Consider the following 21,651-nt stretch of genomic DNA (forward strand, 5'->3'; position numbering starts at 1 on the left):
GGTGAGCGCTGTGCCCTTTTCCTAGGCCATACACTAGTCACATGGCCTATCTGCAATTCAGTACCATTTCAAGTGAATGAGCCTGGCCTGCAATACCAAGAACAGCTGCTATACAATGTATGGCTCTGTGCCTGGTATTATATAAGGAGGACGCAGTAGTTACTGGAGTGATGTGGCCTCCTCAAACAACTGATTAGCGGAACTGCCATTCCATCCGCTGCCTCGGGGGACACCTCTGCTCCGATTCTCTCTCGGTAACAGAGCATCAGGCGGTCTTCCACCATACAGATTCTCTCTGGGTGGTTAAAGACAATTGTCCACTGAGGAACCTCTCCTCTCCGTGGTTGGTATCCCCTCTAGTGGACTTTCGGATGGCGCTCCCCTGGCTGCACAAGGTAAGTCAGCCCGCCACATGGTTAACATGCCGGCACACGTACGTGGTGTCTCAGGTACGTACGCCTTCCCCTTAACAGGGGGGTACTTGTACCATTGCCAAATGCTGTACCCAGCACTGCAGCTATTTCTCTATACCAGGGGCTATATTCTACACACCCTCCTAGTCGGAGAGTGTTCCCGCCAGGTGCTGTAGCCAAAACAGCCATTCTGGTGCTACCGTGCGACCATATATACAGAGGGAGCCCTGGTTCACCAGAGTGAGTGCCTGTAGCCATTACAGTACACTATGCAGCAGTATCCGAGCAGCTACATTACTCCCTTCATAGGTAGAGTACCTGTACCATCTCCAGATGCTGTAGTCAAAACACCTGTCTGGTTCTATGGTGCTCCATCTCCAGGGGCTGTAGCCATTACACTTGTTCTAATGTGCACCAAGCAGCCACATTACTCCCTTCATAGGTAGAGTACCTGTACCATCTCCAGATGCTGTAGTCATAACACCTGTCTGGTTCTATTGTGCTCCATCTCCAGGGGCTGTAGCCATTACACTTGTTCTAATGTGCACCAAGCAGCCACATTGCTCCCTTCATAGGTAGAGTACCTGTACCATCTTCATACACTGTAGTCATTACACCTGTCTGGTTCTCTGATGCTCCATCTCCAGATGCTGTAGTAGTTATTACACCTGTCTGGTTCTATGGTGCTCCATCTCCAGGGGCTGTAGCCATTTCTTATGCCTGGTGCTAGTGTGCACCAAGCTGCCACATTGCTCCCTTTAGAGGTAGAGTACCTGTACCATCTCCAGATTTGCTGTAGCCGTTACACCTCTCTGGTTCTATTATGCACCATGCAAGCCCTATTTCTCCCTTACCAGGCGAGGTATAGAGGCCCTCTTCTAATGCGGTAGCTATTGCACTTCTCTGGTTCTAGTGCGCACCACGCAGGCATCGCTCCCCTCTGACGTTGAGTTCCTGTGCTATCTCCAGATGCTGTACCCTTTACACCTGTCTGGTTTTAAGTCTGTACTACACAGCCGTATTTCTCCCTTATTAGGTAGAGTACCTGTACAGCCTCCATATACTGTGGCATTTCCAAATGCTGTAGCTATGTTCCACTCTCATTATAATGAGCTCCATGCAGCCACATTACTTTTATTATAGGCGGAGTATTTGCAGTATCTCCAGGAACTATGCCCTATTGGTACAATCTGCGGCCCATACGGCTCCTGCATTACTAGGCGTTTTTCTCCCTTCCCTCGCTCTGATTTGTGATAGGCAATCATGTGCCACCCCCCCCCCCCCCCCCCCCCCCCCCCCCTGCATTCACGTGGAGTGATGTTTCCATCTCCTGATGCTGTATTCATCACTCTTTTCTGCTTCTAGCATACATGGCCTACCTGGGATCCATATGTCTCCCCACTTCCTGGGCGGAGTAGAGTTGCTTTGTTAGTTTCAGTAGATTGCTGGCCTGTTGAGATCTGACACCAGGTGCAGTTCCTCCTGAACCAGGCCCTCTATGTCTTCTCTCTGCCTCTGTACTAGGAATGATTTTTACTTCAATGCCTGACGCACTATTTAACAAGACTTCCCAGTCCTGTTATGCACCAGACAGCTGCTCTCCCCCCATGGGCAGGTTGTTGGCTGGCATGCTAGGATTGTTCTTTGTCAACCCTGTAAAGTACTACTGCATGCTGCACAGCTGCGTTACCCGATTTCATGATGGAGTACTCGCGTTGTTATTACTGCTCCTCTGCTTTCTTTTTACAGAGTTACATGGCACAGTCCTGGCAGAGTACAGGGATCACCACTGAATGTTCTATCCTGCAAGAGTACCCAGCGTTGTGAGCACTAGTCGCTACTGCAGTTTTGGGTCATGCGTCTTCGCTGGACGTTCTCTCTGATATGGCTGTGACAGGACTAGTGAGTGCCACACACCTGCCGGTGGGTGGACTTTTCCGCGGCTTGCTCAGGTTTTGGACATGGTCCCGTACGTCTTCCATGGTCCAGGTGTTCTTGGTACTCCCTTATGTTTTCTAATTATTTATGCTACATGACAGAAGGGCCGTTCCCTTGACCTGGCCGTTGTCTGCACCTGTCAGTTCCTTTTTCCTTCCCTGGGGGTTTCATTGTGCTCTGCTGGTAGCTGGTTTCTACATGTCAGTGTAGTCTCTCCCGACTTCCCCTGACGACTTCTGCATCCTTTCTGACATATGGATGTTTGGCGATTCTTTTACCAAGTCCAGGCTGCTGTACTTACTCCTTCTGGGACAGTGTTATACAGTTGGCTGGTCACTACACTTGGGATGGTTGGTCACCCATGGCCGATGTTATTTCCTTGGTTTTCTGGCTATTGTTGTCCTTAGGACGTCCGGTTCTTTGGACCCTTCTTGAGCCCCTGTCCGGGTAATCCTGCTTGGAGTCCCTGACCCCACTCTTTCTTAGACCATCTAGCTGGCCGCTCCCTTCTGGGGAAGCTACCCATGACATTTTGACTGCACAGGCTCTGTATGACCGCTGCTTCTTTGGGCCCAGTTTGGTCCTTTTTCCCTCCTGGATACTCATAGGTTGTTGCCTTCTTGAGATTCTAACCTCTCTTCCCTTTCCCTCGTTTGGAGAACTGTTCCTCCTTAGGCTGTTTGGAGTCTTCTCCTTCTACTCCAATATCTCTCAGACCAGTGGGTCTCCACTTGTATTCCCAGGGCCTGCGACTGTTTCCTTTTTTCCCTGTGACTTTATGTGGCCAGGGATTTCTCTGGTCTTACATTTCACAGCGATATTATGTCTTTCAGAGGCTTGTTCCTTGCCTCCTCTGTATGGGAAGCAGGTCTTTACGTTCCCTTCTCCTGACCATTACCTAAGACTCCCCTCCTCCGGGGGTTGGCTGTTTTCTCTGGCAGGAAGAGGTTTCCACCTTCTCATAGGGTGTTGCTCTTTCCCCCCTTTCTTGCTGTGAAAGGAGGCTCGCTCCCTTCCCTTGTGAGTCTTTGTTATGATTTCTCTCAAGCGTTTAGCCTCCAGTGCTTCGTTGTTTCCTCTCTGCCCTGGCCTTTACATGTGGTTGGCCACGGACAGGCTGTGTTTTGGTCTGAGACAACTTAAAGTTTTAGTCTTTGGTTGAGGACTGCTTCTGTCCTTTTTCCAGGCATTTTATCTCCTGCCAGGCACCCTCATAGTCTATTTTATCTTGTTGGGTCTGTCCTCTTAGGGATTCTCCTCCTTGAGCTTCCTTATCTACAGTATGCAGAGCGCTAGGTTATTGTTTCCAACTTAAGTCCTTTCATATGCAGAGCGCTAGGTCGTTACCAACAGACGTTGCTGTGCTACTCTCCTGTTTCCTCAGGGTGAGCCCTGGTTCTTCTAGATCCTTTCTCTGGCTCTCTAGTGCACTCTTGGTCAACTCTTGATTCTCGCGCAGGGCATCTGGTCCTGTCCCTTATCCTCTAGCGCTTTATTTTTTTTCCCACCTTGGGTGGAGCTGGGTGTTTCCCTTTGTTCCTTCTTGCTGGCTTTGTTTCTTTTTTTTCTTCTTTGGAACTATTTCATGCTAGGGTCTCTCCTGGTCCTGTTGGGTCACATGGTTCCTCTGCACCTGTTTTTTTGTACTTGCTGTAAAATCCGTTTCTCGTTCAATGCATTGGGGGACACAGATCCCACCCTCTGTTTTACTTACTATCCCTGTCACCGGGTTGCTGTTCTCTTTTCCTTTCCCGGTCCAGGACCTGTTGGTTCTTCGCTTTTGTTTCTCTCCTACTGCTATTGGTACAAGCGGAATAGCCTAGTGCTGTGGAGAGGCTTTAGCCCACCTGGGCGGAGCCAACCTTTTTTGATATCTAGTGCCTCCTAGTGGTAGCTGGGCATATACCCATGGTGCTATGTCCCCCCAATGCATTGAACGAGAAACGGATTTTACTGTAAGTACAGAAATCCAATTTAACTCCACTGTCAAGGGACTGACCTATTTTGACTTACTGTACATGTGACTAATTTGCATGAAGCTAACACTCTTCAGATAAGGCCACACATAGTGGGATTTTTCTGCTGCGAAGCTTGCTGCAAGTCTGATTTTGCTGCAGATTTCATCCCTATACATTGAATCCCCAATTCAGTTCTGTGATATTTCAGCAAGGTAATGAGCATGTTGCGTATTTCTCATTTTGCTTGTTTCTCTGTACTTAATTTACAAAACCTCATCCACATGTATTGTCCACACTAAAATTGCAGCATGTCTGAATGTGGCTTTAGGGTGAGTTCAAAGATAAAAGTGAAATTATGTTTTGATGCAGAATTGTACAAAAAAACGTGTAATACTGATGCATTCAGGGCTGTTACAGATTTAAAGGTTTACAGCTCATTCATTGTATATTTTTTGGGAAACTTTTTTTTATACTTTTTTTTTTTTTTTCTTAGTTTAGTCTTGAAAGTTTTCATGAAATCTGCATGTAGTCATTGCACGAAAACTTTTGTTTTCTTGAAGAGGGTGGGAATCTGTCCTGTTGATGTGATAGCTTTACAGGTGCAACTTGAATGGAACAGCTCTGTTCAAAGAATAGTGGCCGTGCCGGGATACTGCAGCTAAGAGAATGGGAGCTAAGCTTACATTACCGAGCTGTGCATCGTGCACCAATGAAACTGCTAGATCTGGCACCAGAGGCTGCAGGGAACAGCTGATCGGTGGGGGTGTGGGGTGTTGGACCACCTCACCGATAATGTAGAGAAAGGCACTTACTAATGTTGATAGGATATGACTTAAATGCCCACCAATGAGACCTGCTCCTATCTTAAGAACAGGCCCCTGCTGTGATTTGAGAGGATGCCATGCATGCATGACTTTCTTCATTCTATGCTATGAGACTTGCGAGAATAGCAGAGCCAGCAGTCGATATGCCATAAATGTCCAGCTGGGCTGACTCCTTTAAAGGGATTCTGTGGGACTTTAACATTGATGGCCTTTCCAATAGGACAGACCCATCAATACCAGATTGTGACTCTGACAAATGATGTCCTCTTCGTTGTTTGTCCTAAGGAAAGGCCATGAATGCCAAAGTCCCAGAAAACCTCTTTAATTCCTATGGTATAGCAGGACAGCTATTTATTTATTTTTTATTACATCAGATTACTGTACAATGACTGCTGTAAAGACCGCACATCCTAAAATGTAATCGGAAGAGCAAGCTCTGTGCTGACATCACCCAGCCAGAAATGAGATTTCCGCTCTGATGTTTACAAAATTCTTAATGCAGCTCTTTACTAGACGACCAGTCCTAATTCACATTTACTCTACTTTTCCGCAGCTTAACTTAGTGTTGAACACTGTGAGGGAGCGACAGGATGATTAGGCGGGTACATGTGGAGGTGGAATTTATCCCTTCTGTATGGGCAGCATTCTGCCGCACTCAATAAAGATTAGCCCGTGACTTGTATTTGCAGGTGCCACATCTTTTATTTGCAATGTAACACTGAAAGAATATTTTTTAAAGTTGTATTAAAGTCTGATTTAAGAGAATGTAGGTTTTAATCCTTTAAATTTCTCTGCTCAGGCAAGCTGGGCTCCTTTTTATACTTTAATGCTCACATAATTGCTTTTCCTTGCTCGGAGTGGACGCTCGGTAAGATCAGTTTGATTCTAGACTCCTGCATGAAGTCTGTCACTCTTTGTCTGCAATCCATTTAGATCGTTGAAAGACTGGTGGCAGGTGGGTGGGGAACTGGTCACATCTCAAGTGCTTAATCCGCCAACTGTTGCCAAACACTCCAGTGGCTGTGGGAGATTTCTGCAGGTCCTTGATGCGGTTTTGTTCGAATACAATTCTCCTGTGTTGGCTCTTTGTGGCCTCCTCTTTAGAAGGAGCTGGGGATATAATAGCAATAGGGAAATAAGTTTCTCCCGGCCTGTGACTTTGAGGCTGTTGACAAGTATATTAGTGAGGGAACGTTGCTGCGCTTCTCTATTTGACTCCCATAAAGATTCTATAGCTTTGCTGCATGGTCTCTATTTAACATATAATGAATCTTGCATTTCTTTTTTTCAACAATAGTTTTTATTAAAGTATTTTCAAAGAAATCACAGTATACATTAGTGGTATCGCAGTACCGGCATAGATTTATACACTGGATAAAAAGAAAAAAACAAAACATAGGAAAAGGTACAGTAGCATATCTGTTCGACGCTGGTAAAGTAGCAGTTTGTGCGTATATTGCATGCAGTAGTTTAGACAGAAGTACAGTATTTAAGTTTAGACCAAATATTTTTAAGGACCCTGCAGGGTATCGGCATTGGTATGATAATGTTTTCTCATACGTATACGTGGAGTTAAGTCTGTGTATTACTTTAGAGACTTGAGGAGCAATTTCACTCTTCCAATTGGAAGTGATTGATAGTTTCGTTGCTAGAAATAAATGTGCCAAAACTCCTCTACATCTGCTGGGGATGATGTCCAAAAGTCAAGGTATAATAAGGCTAGGGAAGGGGCTATTGAATGACCAGCCAGGTTAGAAGCTATCAAGAAGACTTCTCTCCAGAGTCCATCAAGCTTAGGACAAGACCACAAGATATGCATTAATGTGCCCTTGCCTCCACATGCCTCCAGCATTGGTGTGAAGTTCCTGGGAACATGTGGCATAGTCTGGCGGGGGTATAGTACCACAGTAGCGTGGTCTTCATGATAGATTCATAATGTGAAGTGCATTTAAGAAGTCTGGCAGATAGTCGTAGAGCTGCTGACCACTGGGCATTCGAGAAGGATTTGTTTAATTCCAACTCCCAGGAGAGAAAGGGTGAGGATTTAATAAAGGTCTCCTTGTTGCCCATCATGACGTAAATAGGCCTAAGGGGCAGATTTTTCATCCTAGGGACTGACCATAATTCCAATAAAGAGAGATTGATGTTAACAGAAACACGGAGCTCTGATTGGACAAGATGACGTAGTCTTAGGTACAAAAAATCTTTAGTCGGGGTGTTGTATTTATCACATAGGTACTGAAAAGGGTGTAGATTAGACATGGTTGCTACCCGTGTTGTTTTTGTTTTACCCAGGACTGCCCATGTGCCTAAGTCTATGTTGGGAACAAGGAGACAGGTGGAATCTAGGGGCATAAACTCCAGGATAGGTGTGGGGCTATGACTGGTTAGGCTTCATTCAGACATCCGTAGTGCATTGCAGATCCGCAGTACACACCGGCCGGCACCCCCATAGAAATGCCTATTTTTGTCCGCAATTGCGGACAAGAATAGGACATGCTCTGCTTTCTTGCGAAGCTGCGGACCAGAAGATCGGGGCCGCGCTGCGGAAATGCGGATGACGAAAGCACATAGTGTGCTCTCCGCATCTCTTCAGACCCCATAGAGAATTAATGGGTCTGCACCCGTTCCAGATAATTGCATAACGGAATTGTGGACACATTCATTTCTATGGGGCCATACTATGCGCTGTCCGGATCCTCATTTCCGGGTCCGCTATTCCGTTCCCCAAAAAAATAGAACATGTCCTATTCTTTTCCGCAATTGCGGACAAGATTAGGCATTTTTTTCTATTATAGTGCCGGCAATGTGCGGTCCGCAAAATGCGGAACGCACATTGCCGGTATCTGTGTTTTGTGGATCCGCAAAACACAAACGGATGTGTGAATTGATCCTTAGAGCGTGGAATTTCTTCCAGTGTCTCATTGCTGCGTCCACAAGGTAAGGATATTGGTTATGGGAGAAAGGAGACCAGCAGTAGAGACCTCAGAGATGTCTGGGGGACGGAGGACACTTCTATGTGCACCCATTGTTTGCTAAGGTCTCCCTGCAACCAGTCTTGCAGCTGTTGTATTTGAGTTGCCAAAAAGTAATCAAACACATTGGGTAGTCCAATGCCCCCTTAAGCCCTCTGTTTATATAGCAGGGAGGCAGGCACCCTTGTATTTTTACCCGTCCAGGTGTAGGTGTTGATCATTCGGGTTGTTTTAATAAAGAAGGATCTGGGAACTAAAATCAGGAGAATATTGAAAAAATACAAAGTATCTAGTAGTGGTATATAGTTGGATTTGTACAAAGCTTTCTTGGAGCAGGTGAGTTTTAGGACTAGGTAGTCTATCTGTTGGGTCTGGCAGTCTAGAGAAAAATTTGCTTTGGGGTACTACTGTTCCTCTACTGGTGAAATATTAAGGGGTAGGATTTGGGATTTTGTTTCATTAAGCTTATAGAAGGAGAGTTCTCCAAAGGCTTTTATAAGTTCCATAGCCGTACCCAAAGATTTTTTAGGATGAGTGAAGGTTAGCTATAGATTACCTATAACAACCCCAGTTATATCCGGGTAGGTTCTAATAGCCTGTGTTAGCGGCTTGATTGATCGCACAAATATCATAGGAGAAAGGTGTCGTGTTACATTCGTTATGGGGAGTGAATCCGATAAACTGGAGCTGGCGAGCACTCGAGCGGAAGGGGCAGAGTATAACGCTAAGATTGCATTAAGGCACACACCCTCAAATCCCATGTGTCGCAGGACTGAGAAGGCGAACGACCAATTCACGCCGTCGAACGCCTTCTCAGCGTCTAATGTCCCCAACACCGCAGGGGATTTCCGTCTCTCCAGAGTATCTAATATGTTGACAATCCTTCTGGTGTTTTCAAAAATCTGTCGGTCTTTTATAAAGCCTGTTTGGTCAGGAGAAACAAGGTGTGGAACCAATGCAGCCAGGCGGTTGGCAAGGATTTTGGCATATATTTTTACATCCAAGTTCAGCAGGGAAATTGGCCGAAAGTTTTGAGGGACGTCAGGGGCTTTGCCCGGTTTGGGGATGGTGACAATGGTGGCTTCTAGCATTTCTCTCATGAATTTCCCCTCCTGCATAGCCTGCTGTAGGGTGTGGGTCAAATGTGGGGCCAAGATGTCTCTGTATGTCTTATAATAAGCTTTTGAGAGCCCATCCAGGCCTGGAGCGTTGTGTAGGGGTAGGGACCGGATAGTTGATAAGACCTTGTTTCAGGTCAATGGTGCATTTAGAGATTCCATTTGGGATATGGTTAGTTTAGGGAGGCGGAGGAAGTCCAAATACACATCTATAGCTGCCTGTTGTGGGTGAATGGAAGGGTTATTTTCCTCTAGATTATATAGTGAAGCGTAGTAAGTTTTAAATTTATTGGCAATTCTGTCCAGGTCATATATAGTGGACTGTTTTTTTTATTTTATGGCTTTTTGTTTGATCTTATGTTCGAATAGCCTACCTGCTATGTTATCCTGGGATTAATATGTAGTCTTGGTCTTTCTAAGACCCTGTTCATATTTATACAGTAAGAGTTCTCTAAGTTGAAGTCGCAGGGATTTTAACTGTGCAGTGCTTATGGGGGAAAGTGCTTTATTGAGAGCTTCTAGGCGCGTGATGTTAGACATGAGTTCCGAGAACTCACGCTCTCTTTCCTTTTTTGCCTTGCTACCTATTTTCATGATGACTTCCCTTATGTAGGCTTTGTGGCCATTCCACAGGGAAAAAGAGCTAGAGACTGAGCCCTAAGTAAATTTGAAAATATTTTCGAAGAGCGGAATTGATTTTCTCCTTTATATGTGTTGTAGGAGTTATGTCTAGAGTGGTAGATGTCCTGCAATGTTAAAGTAACAGCTGCATGGTCTGACCAGGTGATCACTTCTACCGATAACGCTATTGCAGCATGGATCAAAGATCTATTTAGGAGGAATATGTCTATCCTTGAGTAGGAGTTATGTGCTGTGGAGAAGAAGAAGTCCCTCTCATTATCATGGTGGATTCTCCAGATATCATACAGATCCCTTGATAGAAGGAATTCCCTCAACCAGGGTGTTCTGTTGACAGTGGAGGTGGTATCTAGAAGAGGATCTACAATTCCGTTGAAGGCCCCAAACCATATAGTTTGGCCTTGCCTAACTCGCTCCACTTTCCTGGAGAGTTTGTTAAGGAATGTAGTCTGATGTCTATTAGGGGCGTAAGCTGGCACTAAAGTATAAATGACGTTATTCAAGGAGCCCACTACAATAATGAATCTGCCATTAGGGTCCGAAATCACTTTAGAGAGTTGGAAAGCTACTGTGTCTCTGATCCCTAAGATAACTTCTCTCAGTTTTTTATGGTAGTGGGATTGGTATATAACCGGGAAGGAGCGGTGGTGAATCCAGCTGGTATCTGCAATTATGAGGTGTGACTCCTGAATCCTGAACATGTCACACTGGAGGCTCATGATCTCCCTCCACATAAATGCTCCTTTATGGGGGCTATTCAGTCCCTTAACATTGAGCGATGCAATTTTTTACCATTGGAGAGGAAGGATGGTGAAGTGCTCAGCATGTCCAGAGGGCCAAACCAAAGCAGTGGAGACGAACCACAGGAAATATAGTCATCTCCACTGGGAACTAGTGCATAAGAGGATTTAGCCCCTGTAGATGTAAGTAGGTTGGACAAGAATGTACTGTACCAGGATAAATGCATTAACCAAAAAAAAAAACATTAAACAAAACAGGTACTTTCTTAAATAGAAATTAAAGTTCGCTGTCAGCATAGTTTCAACTGACACTTATGTCTGGGTGGAACCAAATAACTAACGGTTTATGACCGAGTATATCAGTTCAGCCCCCTTATACAGCTAGTCGGCTATTTCGGCTCCTGGACTTGCGCTTGGAGGAGACCACTTTCCATTCTTGGCGTAGATGGGTTGGTACCGATGCTTGGTTCTGGAAGGCTTCTGAAACCGGAATGTTCCATTGTTGCAACAGATGCTTGCCTTCTTCCAAGGAGGAGATGGATTGTAAAGCCCCACTGTGTTGTATTCAAATCCTCGTGGGGAAGCCCCATCTATAGGGCATAGCGTGGTCTCGCAGGGCTGCGGTTATGGGGGCCGGTATCCTCCTTTGCTGCAGGGTGGCTGCGGATAAGTCTGCAAACAACTTGATCTCCTCATAAAGGGAAGGCAGGATACCTTTGTTTCTGCTGGCTTGGAGTAATGCCTCTTTTATTTGGAAGAAGTGGATCCGGGCTAGGACGTCTCTAGGAGTGGTAGATGGTAGATGCTTAGGACATGCCACTCTGTGTATTCTGTCGATAAGGAGGTATCATTCAGAGATGGATGGGATCAAGACTTGCATCAGTCCTTTAAGGTAGGACCGTAGCTCCTGTGGTTGGACTTCCTTAGGGATCCCTCTTATTTTGACATTGTTTCGACATTTCAAGGTCAGTGAGCTTGTGCTTTATTACCTCAATTTCATCTGTGAGGTCATTGTGGGCATCGATGAGTTGGTTATGTGAGGATGCAAATTCTCCAAGTTTTGTTTCTGCATGTTAGACCCTGCAATTCAGATCTGATACAGAGGCCTGCAGAGGGGATATGAGCGAGTCCATATTGTCCTGCATGGATCTGCCGAGCGCCAGTAGCATATCTTTCAGGATAGACCCAGAGGCCAGCATATCTGAGGTAGGAAAGTCCTGCAATGTTGCTCCAACGTGCCCCGGGGTACTACTGAGCGGGGATAGAGACCCATTTGCGGCTCTTGCTAGAGGAGCTGCTGAGTATGGCGGCTGTTAGTGAGAGAGGCGTTCATCCGGGACGTGTGGCCTACAGTTCAAGGGCTCCCTCCGGGGCTGTTATGCAGTGAGGGGGTTGGGGAGCTGTCGACTCTGGTCGGAGTACTCAGTGGGTGACTGGGATCGAGGGCTTGGCCCTTTACCATCTCCAGGCTCGTCTGTGGCGGATAAGTGAGAGCCGCGTCTCACTGGTGAGAAGGGAGTGCCACCGCCATGTTGTCCTCGCTCTTTATCAAAGAAGAAGCTTAGTTTGGCTTGGGCCTTCATAGATCTCTTGCCCCGGGTCATCATAGATGTCTGAGACATGTAGGCAGAGAGGATGTAGCAAGAACCTGCAGTTGGGTGGTGATGGCGGAGTCGGCCACAATTCTAAAGTGGGCGGAGGAACATGTACCAGCGCTATCGGCAGTCTACATTCCAGGAGTGGAGAATTGGACGGCGGACTTCCTCAGCCGGAAGACTGTGGACCCGGGCGAGTGTTCTCTGCACCCAGAGGTGTTCGACTCCATGTGTCTCCGTTGGGGCTGTCCAGACGTGGATCTGATGGCATCCAGAATCAACTATAAGCTTCCCACCTTCATCTCGCGGACAAGAGATCCCCGGGCATGCGCAGTAGATGCACTGGTGGCCCCATGGGACGCCTTTTCCCTCCTGTACATCTACATCTTCCCCGGGAGGGCATCCAGACGGTTCTCATCGCCCCGGATTGGCCGCGCCGATCCTGGTACACCAATCTTATTCTTCTTCTAGTAGACGCTCTGTGGCCGCTTCTGCTCAGGGACGACCTTCTCTCTCAGGGACCCGTCTTCCACCAGCATTTAGAATCACTATGTTTGACGGCTTGGCTTTTGAAACCGCCATTCTTAAGCGTAAGGGTTTCTCCAATGGAGTCATACGCACCATTATTAAGGCCAGGAAGCCTACGTTGTCCAAGATATATCACAGGACTTGGAAGTGTGGCGTTCTCCTGTAGGGAGTCCTTTTTTATTCTGCACCAAGATAAGGCGGTGCTTCGCCCTGTGCCTTCCTTTCTTCTGAAGGTAGTCTCCGCCTTTCATGTCAACGAGGACATTGTTCTCCCATCATTTTGTCCCTGGCCTTCACATCCTAGGGAACGTGCCCTCCACCAGCTGGACGTGCTTCATGCCCTGCGGATTTATTTATCTGCTTCAGAGTTGTTTCAGCGTACCGACTCACTGTTTCTGAGGGTCATCGCAAGGATTTGGTAGCCTCCAAAGGAACGATTCCCAGGTGGATCCGATTGGCCATTGCCGAGGCGTATCGCTCCCGGGGCAAGGCTCCGCCCCTCCATATTACGGCTCATTCGACCAGGGCGGTGGGCGCTTCTTGGGCCTGTTTTCACCAGGCTTCTGCTTTACAGTTGTATAAAGCAGCAACCTGGTCTTCCTTGCACACGTTCACCAAGTTCTACAAGGTGCATACTTTTTAATCGGCAGATGCCGCTCTGGGCCGCACGGTCTTGCGGGCTGCGGTGTCTTAGACTCCCGCAGCTGTGACTTCCATGGGAGTGTGGTTTCTCCTTCCCCGTGGACTGCTTTGGGACGTCCCACGGTCCTGTGTCCCCCAATGATACGAGCAAGAAAACTAGATTTTTGTGGACTCGCCTATAAAATCTCTTTCTTGCTGAGTTCATTGGAGGACACAGCTTCCACCCGTTGTTTTTGTTTCTAATTTTGCCACAGGTGACGGCAGTTGATTAACCGGTAGGCTCCTCCGTTTTTGGTTGTTACGTTATTTCATTTCTGATTTATTTTCTTTCTACTGCTTGTGCACAAACTGATATGCTTTCTCCAGGCTGGAGGGGATATAGCCAGCGGGAGGAGCTAACACTTTTTAGCCTAGTGTCGCCTCCTAGTAGCAGCAGCTATACCCACGGTCCTGTGTCCCCCAATGAACTCAGCGAGAAAGAGATTTTACAGGTGAGTCCACAAAAATCTCGTTTTTCAGTATACATCCAGTATTCACCCAGGCACTTTCATACAATTTTGTATCAAAGTGCAATTTTCATAAAAGTGGGGTAAAACTGTAACCAAAGTAAGAAGCTATGCTTCCCACATTTCCTAAAAATAAAAGATCGACTTGTGAAGAGTTTATACACACAACTTAAAGGACATCTGTCAACAGATTTGTACCTATGAAACTGGCTGACCTGTTGTATGTGCACTTGGCAGCTGAAGTGGCAATCTGTGTTGGTCCCATGTTCATATGTGCCCAGATTGCTGAGAAAAATTATGTTTTAGTATATGCAAACGAGCCTCTAGGAGCAACGGGGACGTTGCCATTACACCTAGAGGCTCAGCTCTCTCTGTAACTGCTGCGCCCTCTGCACTTTTATTGACTGGGCCAGGCAGTGTAAATGTGAGCACACCTGGCCCTGACCTCCTAAACTCAGTCAGTCAAAGTGCAGAGGGTGCGGCAGCTCTAGAGAGAGCAGAGTCTCTAGGTGTAATGGCAATGCCCCCGTTCCTCCTAGAGGCTAATTTGCCTATATTAAAACATTATTTTTCTCACATGAACATGAGACTAACACTGATGCCTTTAGCTGCTAAGTGCACATGGAACAGGTCAGCCAGTTTCATAGGTACAAATCTGCTGACAGATGCCCTTTAAGCCTAAATTTACACAAATCACCAGAACTGGGAAGACCTCTAAAAAAAAAAAAAAAACCTCTAAAAAACCTCAAAAAACAACAAAAAAAAAACAACTTATGAAATACAGATTACAGATGTTACACAGTTTAAAAAGTAAGTTCTCCACCAAAATGTATATACTCCGTGAAAGCAGATAACCTGATCATTTCAGTCGTCTTGACGAGCTGCTGACAACCATGTCCACCTTCAAGTAACTATATGACAAATAAAAATGATTTAAAAAAAGCATGCATCAAATAATCATTGTGCCTAAGACTCGCATTAAATCCAAGCAGAGGTTTACACAGAAAAATAATATAAAAGGGTGTGAAAAGTTCATATTTATTACAAGAATATACGTCATCAAAAGCATGTGCATTCAAAAACACAAATGGAGACCATGCAATTTGGCTGACACCCACAAATGTGTTAAAAATATGTACTTAAACTAAGATGCCAAAATCTAAATTTTTCAAGAGCACTCAGCATACCATGTATAAAAATACTAAATAATAATACACACACATCCACCTTCATGCAGCTTTGCAGAAAACTGATTATAAGCAAATACTGCGTGAATAAATAAAATTTGCAATTAAAAGGCGTACTGAGTAAATAAGTCATTATGGAAATAAAAGATAATCTGCAAAAAAACACTGTCAGGCTCGTTTCACACTAGCCAAGCGATCTGGCAGGCTGTTCTGGCAGGGAACAGTCTTCCAGATCTCTCTGCATGAAAGTCTATGTCCGGCCCCATTAACTGTAATGGGGACCAGCAAAGATCCGGCTGCAACCCGGCAAATATGCAGAGAATCGGCCAGAAGAAAATTGTTGCGCATTAATGGGGCCAGATGGAGACTTTTATGTTTTCGGAAATGCCAGAATGTAGAGAGATCTGGCAGGCTTCCACCAATCATAAGAATTGGGACCCGTGTTACCCATTTTGAATGGAGGCCGTGGATAGGGGAAGTTATTGTCATGGGAAAACCCCTTTAGAGAAATGCAAAAATCTGCAGGAATCCGCCTTTGCATTCAAACATTGGGAATTATATAGTAGATCATTTTCTATCCCCTCCATACAAACAGTTTTTCGAATTTTAAAAGTATCAATCCCTAAACGGACAGATGCACTATTCTCCCGCTTTATGGACACACCACCTGAACCCTCTACGGTTCATCAGAAAATGAGTTAAAGGGGTAATCCCATGTCAGAGATTGATGGCATATCACTAGGTTATAGAGCCCCCGAACTGAAGGACAGCACGCTGTGCATGAGCGACATACTGTTCATTCACTGCTGTGGTACTGCTGGAAATAACCAAGCGTGGCTATTTTCTGAACTCCCATACATAGTACATAAGGCCGAAAAAATACATTTGTCCATCCAGTTCGGCCTGTTATCCTGCAAGTTGATCCAGAGGAAGGCAAAAAAAAACCTGTGAGGTAGAAGCCAATTTTCCTCACTTTAGGGGAATAAAAAATTCCTTCCTGACTCCAATCAGGCAATCAGAATAACTCCCTGGATCAACGATCCCTCTCTAGTAGCTATAGCCTATAATATTATTACACTCCAGAAACACATCCAGGCCCCTCTTGAATTCCTTTATTGTACTCGCCATCACCACCTCCTCAGGCAGAGACTTCCATAGTCTCACTGCTCTTACCGTAAAGAACCCTTTTCTATGTTTGTGTACAAACCTTCTTTCCTCCAGACGCAGAGGATATCCCCTCGTCACAGTCACAGTCCTGGGGATAAATAGATGATGGGATAGATCTCTGTACTGACCCCTGATATATTTATACGTAGTTATTAGATCTCCCCTCAGTCGTCTTTTTTCTAAAGTGAATAACCCTAATTTTGATAATCTTTCAGGGTACTGTAGTTGCCCCATTCCAGTTATTACTTTAGTTGCCCTCCTCTGGACCCTCTCCAGCTCTATGTCTGCCTTGTTCACTGGAACCCAGAACTGTACACAGTACTCCATGTGTGGTCTGACTAATGATTTGTAAAGTAGAAGGAATATGTTCTCATCACGGGCATCTATGCCCCTTTTGACGCAACCCATTATCTTATTGGCCTTGGCAGCAGCTGCCTGACACTGTTTTTTGCAGCTTAGTTTGCTGTTTATTAAAATTCCTAGATCCTCTTCCATGTCAGTGTTACCGAGTGTTTTACCATTTAGTATGTACGGGTGACTTGCATTATTCCTTCCCATGTGCATAACTTTACATTTGTCAGTGTTAAACCTCATCTGCCACTTATCTGCCCAAGCCTCCACTCTATCCAGATCCCTCTGTAGTAGTATACTGTTCTCTTCAGTGTTAATTACTTTACACAGTTTAGTGTCATCTGCGAAAATGTATATTTTACTATGCAAGCCTTCTACAAGATCATTAATAAATATATTGAAGAGAATAGGGCCCAATACTGACCCCTGAGGTACCCCACTAGTGACAGTGACCCAGTCTGAGTGTGTACCACTAATAACCACCCTCTGTTTTCTATCATTGAGCCAGTTACTTACCCACTTACAGACGTTTTCTCCCAGTCCCAGCATTCTCATTTTATATACTAACCTTTTATGTGGTACAGTGTCAAATACTTTGGAAAGTCCAGATACACAACATCCATTGATTCGCCGCTGTCAAGTCTAGAACTTACCTCCTCATAGAAACTGATTAAATTAGTTTGACATGACCGATCCCTCACGAAGCCATGCTGATATGGCGTTATTTTCTCATTTCCGTTAAGATGCTCTAACATAGCATCTCTCAGAAAACCTTCAAACAGTTTACCCACAACAGATGTTAAACTTACCGGCCTATAGTTTTCAGGCTCTCTTTTTGGACCCTTTTTGAATATTGGCACCACATTTGCCATGCGCCAATCCTGTGGGACATTCCCTGTCAGTATAGAATCTGCAAATATCAGAAATAAGGGTCTGGCTATAACAGTACTTAATTCCCTTAGGATACGGGGGTGTATAGTGGTGAATAAAGCATGTCCATGGATGTGTGGCTGTTCACCCTTCAGTTGGGAGGCCTGTTCTGGAGATAGGTGCAGGTCCCACCTCTGGGACCCGCTCCTATCTGACATTGATGGCATATCCTAGCGAAATGCCATCAATGTCTTAGATGAGAATACCCTTTTAAAGCCACATAACTTCGATTCTGATGAGTCGTGGGAGGTCCAGGCGGCGCCCCATAATGTGGACACAAAAAAGCGCCGGTGTTGCACCATCTAAAACCTGCCATACTATTTGTTTTTGAAAACTAATTGATATGGGGACAGTCAGAGGGTGAACTATCTTTTGTGACTGATACAAGTCTTTTCCAATTGTCATAAATATATTAGATATTTTTCTGTAGTGGTAATTGTTTTTGGTGTTTTACTGTAGCAAGTAACAGGTACCACTAGCATTTTTCTATAGTAAGATCAGGTATGGAGAGGATGGGGACAGTATAAAATGGAAACTTTTATTGATGTTTGTGTAAATGCGTGATGTGAAGGTGATGTGCAACTAATTTGATGCCGTGATCCAGACGCTGGTAAAAGTCTGGGTCATAGCCTCAATAAACTCGACCACATAAAAGATGACATAGTCAGCAGTACCTGGTTGCAGTCTTAAATACAGTCATCCGGAGCAGGAGGACTGTATGTAGAGCGGTTAGGTGGTACACAACAAAATAGATCCATAATCCATAACTTGTGAAGAAAAAAGATACGGCTCTCACCACTGTAAAGCTTTAATGTTTTATTAATCCTTTAAAAATGGGCTGACAGAGATGTACAGTGCAGTATATGCTACTTTAACTTGGTCTATTTCAGGCTGTATAGCAGCTAGAGATATTATGCAATACGTGATATGAGTAAGTGCCGATGAATAAGCTGTAGAAAGAGTTAGGCTAGTTTTACACTAGTGTTAAAACCATCCTGCAAGCTGTTGCGGCAGAGGAACAGCCTACCGGAATTCATTATGTCAGGCATAGCCATAAATGGCTGGAACAGTGCCAGACCCCATTGACTATAATGGAACCCGGCAGAGAACTGCCTGTTTTCAGCATGAGTGCCAGGAATCAGCCAGACAAAAAATGTTGCTTGCACTGGTTTTTGTCCTCCTGAATCCTGGCACTCGCGCCAGAAGCAGGCCGGATTCCCGCCAGGTCCCGCTATAGTCAGTGAGCTCCGGCAGGGAAAGGCTGCTGGATGGTTTAGTGCTAATGTGAAACTAGCCTTAGTATTGTTATCTACAGTAAAGAAGCCAAACTTAATTTTTTTTCTGTAAGCAAATCTAAGAGTGTGGGTTTTCTAGTGTTTTATATTCATATAAATTCTTATTTAACTTTTTAGGAATCCTACAGCCTCCACCCATGAACCAAGCTCCCCCAATGTCAACCCATACTACATTTCCTCCAGCATCTCATGATGTTCCTATGAATGTTCCTGGAGTATCTAATGCATACCCTCAAGCCTCCGTTCCACCTTTGCACCCATCTGCTTATCATCCTGCTTCACGATCAGGCATGAGTCAACCTCCAACACCACCCACTATGACTACATCCCATGTTCCTTTTAACTATCAACCAGACATGGGATTTTATGAAGGAGGACCCGGAGCACCAACTGTCCGGCCGCCGCCACCACCACCTCCAACAGGTATATTTTTGTTTATCCAGTTCTGATTTAAAAATAAATAAATAAAAGTTAAGCCCTGTGCAATGTCAAACGAGTACAGTGTGGATCGTACAGTGTAGAAAAGTAAGTGTGGTTTGTATGAAACCTATATACACTCCTCAACATTGAAATTGTAACACCAAGAAGTAAAAGTCGTGGAATTATGGAAATCACAGGATCAATAGACATGTTAATGACATGCAAATGATAAAAAAATGTAAACAAAATATTCAAAACATCTCGATTTATTCAGTATCTAGTATGAGTGCCACGCGCAGAAATACACATTCTTTTATTCCTTGGCATTCTATCAATGAGGTTATTAATGGTTGTCTCAGGAATGTTCTGCCACTCTGTATGTACTTGGGCACATAAATCATCAAGATCCGCTGCTTGCAACTTCCTTTGCAATTGCCAACCAATGACATCCCAGATGTGCTCGATGGGAGACAAGCCCAGAGACGCTGCACGCCGTAGTAGCACATTTAGGCCATGCAGGCTGCTCACAGTAGCACGAACAACATGCAGCCCGGTGTTGTCCTGTCGAAAAATGGCTCCTAGGACACTTAGGAGATATGCCCATATCACAGATTCCATGACCAAATCAATGCAACACCAAGCTGTTTCTGTACTTGCAATAAAGACTAGAGGGGTCTGGCTGCTGTACATTATGCCACCCCAAATCATAATTCTGGGAGTAGGAACAGTGTGATGTTTCCTTGTTGTGGCGTCTTTGTGGCATTGCCCATGTATCTAGACCAATCTCCGGGTATCGTTGTGTCCAAAACAAAAGTGGGACAAAGAGTCATGGTGTGAAGTCAATGGAACACTTGTAGCTGGACGTCATGCTCATAGCCCAATGTCGTGTAAACCCCGTCTGATGATTTATGTAGATACAGTTTGCCGCCCTATGTTTGGGATGTGATGTCCAAGTTCACTTGCAGTACAGAATGTGTCACTACATGCCATACTTCTCATCATACGATCTGTCCGTGCAGAGGTTCGCCTCTGTGCACCGCTGTCTTTCCAGTTTTTTGTTGTTCTCCCAACCACCACCCGGACACAGAAAATTATACAGTGCTAACATCTCGGCCAAGGCGTGTAGTGATCTGCCAGATTGATAAAACAAGGTCTCTCATTTGAAGGATTCTGTCTTTCTCAGTTTGTGACATCTGGTGATAACTGGCACGTTGTCGAACAGGGGGCATCGTACAATCATCCCACATGACTTGATCTGATTTTGAAGGTTTCATGTGGCTTTCAGTCTGGCTTTTATGCCCCTCCCACATGCCACAAAGGTGCTTGAAAATGTGATCGTCTGCAGATCTTAGCGACGCCTGCTGCTTCCTCGATTTACATAACCTTACGGCTTGTCCTTCTTTGTGTTACAATTTCAGTGTTGAGGAGTCAGTCAGCCATAACATTAAACCCACACAACGGGGCTGTGAATAACATTGATCATCTCATTCCAATAGCATCTGTCAAGGGATGAGATACAGAAGGCAACAAGTGAGCAGTAAAGCTCTTGAAGTAAGGGTACATTTATCCGATTGTATGTACTTTGTGGTCTGCAAAACGTGGATCCACAAAAAATACACGATATCGGTGTTGCATCTGTTTTGTTTTTGCAGAAGCATTGAAACTATGACTATTCTTGTCTGCAAAACGGACACGTTCTATCTTTTTTGCAGGACTGTGGAAAGGACATATGATGTGGACAGCGCACAGTTTTTTTTTCATTGACATGAATAGGTCCTTGTTCAGTCTGCAATAAATGTGGATCGGATGCGGACCAAACATACAGTCGTGTGAATGGGGCCTTATTGTGTTGGAAGCATTAAAAATGGGCAAGCATAAGAATAGAACAAGCGTCTCCAAAATAGCAGGTCTCGGGGCTATTCTCAGTATTCAGTTGTTGGTACCTACCAAAAGTCGTCAAAGTAGTAGGAGCAGCGGGTAAACCAGTGTAAGGTTAATGAGCGCTCGGAGCTGTTCAGTGCAAGTGCGGAGCGAATGATAGCCCTATCCCACAGAAGAGCTACAGTTGCCGAAATTGCTGAGCAAGTAAGAGGGCTTTTGCACTAAACAACACTTATTCCTTATCCACAGTGTAAAGGATTAGTGTCCGATCGTGGGACTCTCTAACTGCTGGTACCCATGCCTATAATGATAGTGGGTTACCCTGTTCCCCCTGGGGATAGATGTTATTAAAACACTTTCAATACTGGACAACTTCGGGGTTCTTTTGGACTCCATGCCTTGATGGGTCAGGGCTTTGGTGGCACAAAGGGGACCTACACATAATACACAGATGGTTTTAATGTACTGATTTATTGGTGTGCATGGTACACAGTAAAGACACAATGAAGATATCTTAAAGGGATTCTGTCATGAGATTTGAGCC

The 21,651-nt window shown here is 45.1% G+C and overlaps 1 protein-coding gene across 6 annotated transcripts in view; it reads left to right on the forward strand.

Moving 5' to 3' along the window:
* The window catches only part of SEC31B (SEC31 homolog B, COPII coat complex component), a 145,028-nt gene that overhangs the window by 96,264 nt on the left and 27,113 nt on the right, over positions 1 to 21,651 (forward strand). For all 6 annotated transcript variants that reach the window (XR_005779409.1, XM_040434631.1, XM_040434633.1 and 3 more), the window contains exon 21: positions 18,924 to 19,229. Coding sequence is in view for 5 of the 6 variants with exons in the window: in XM_040434631.1 (XP_040290565.1) it covers positions 18,924 to 19,229 (306 nt within the window). In the remaining variant the exon portion in view is untranslated. The remainder of the gene's footprint in view (positions 1 to 18,923; positions 19,230 to 21,651) is intronic.

This window comes from Bufo bufo, chromosome 6 (genome assembly GCF_905171765.1).
Source record: "Bufo bufo chromosome 6, aBufBuf1.1, whole genome shotgun sequence".
Classification (NCBI taxonomy): Eukaryota; Metazoa; Chordata; class Amphibia; order Anura; family Bufonidae; genus Bufo; species Bufo bufo.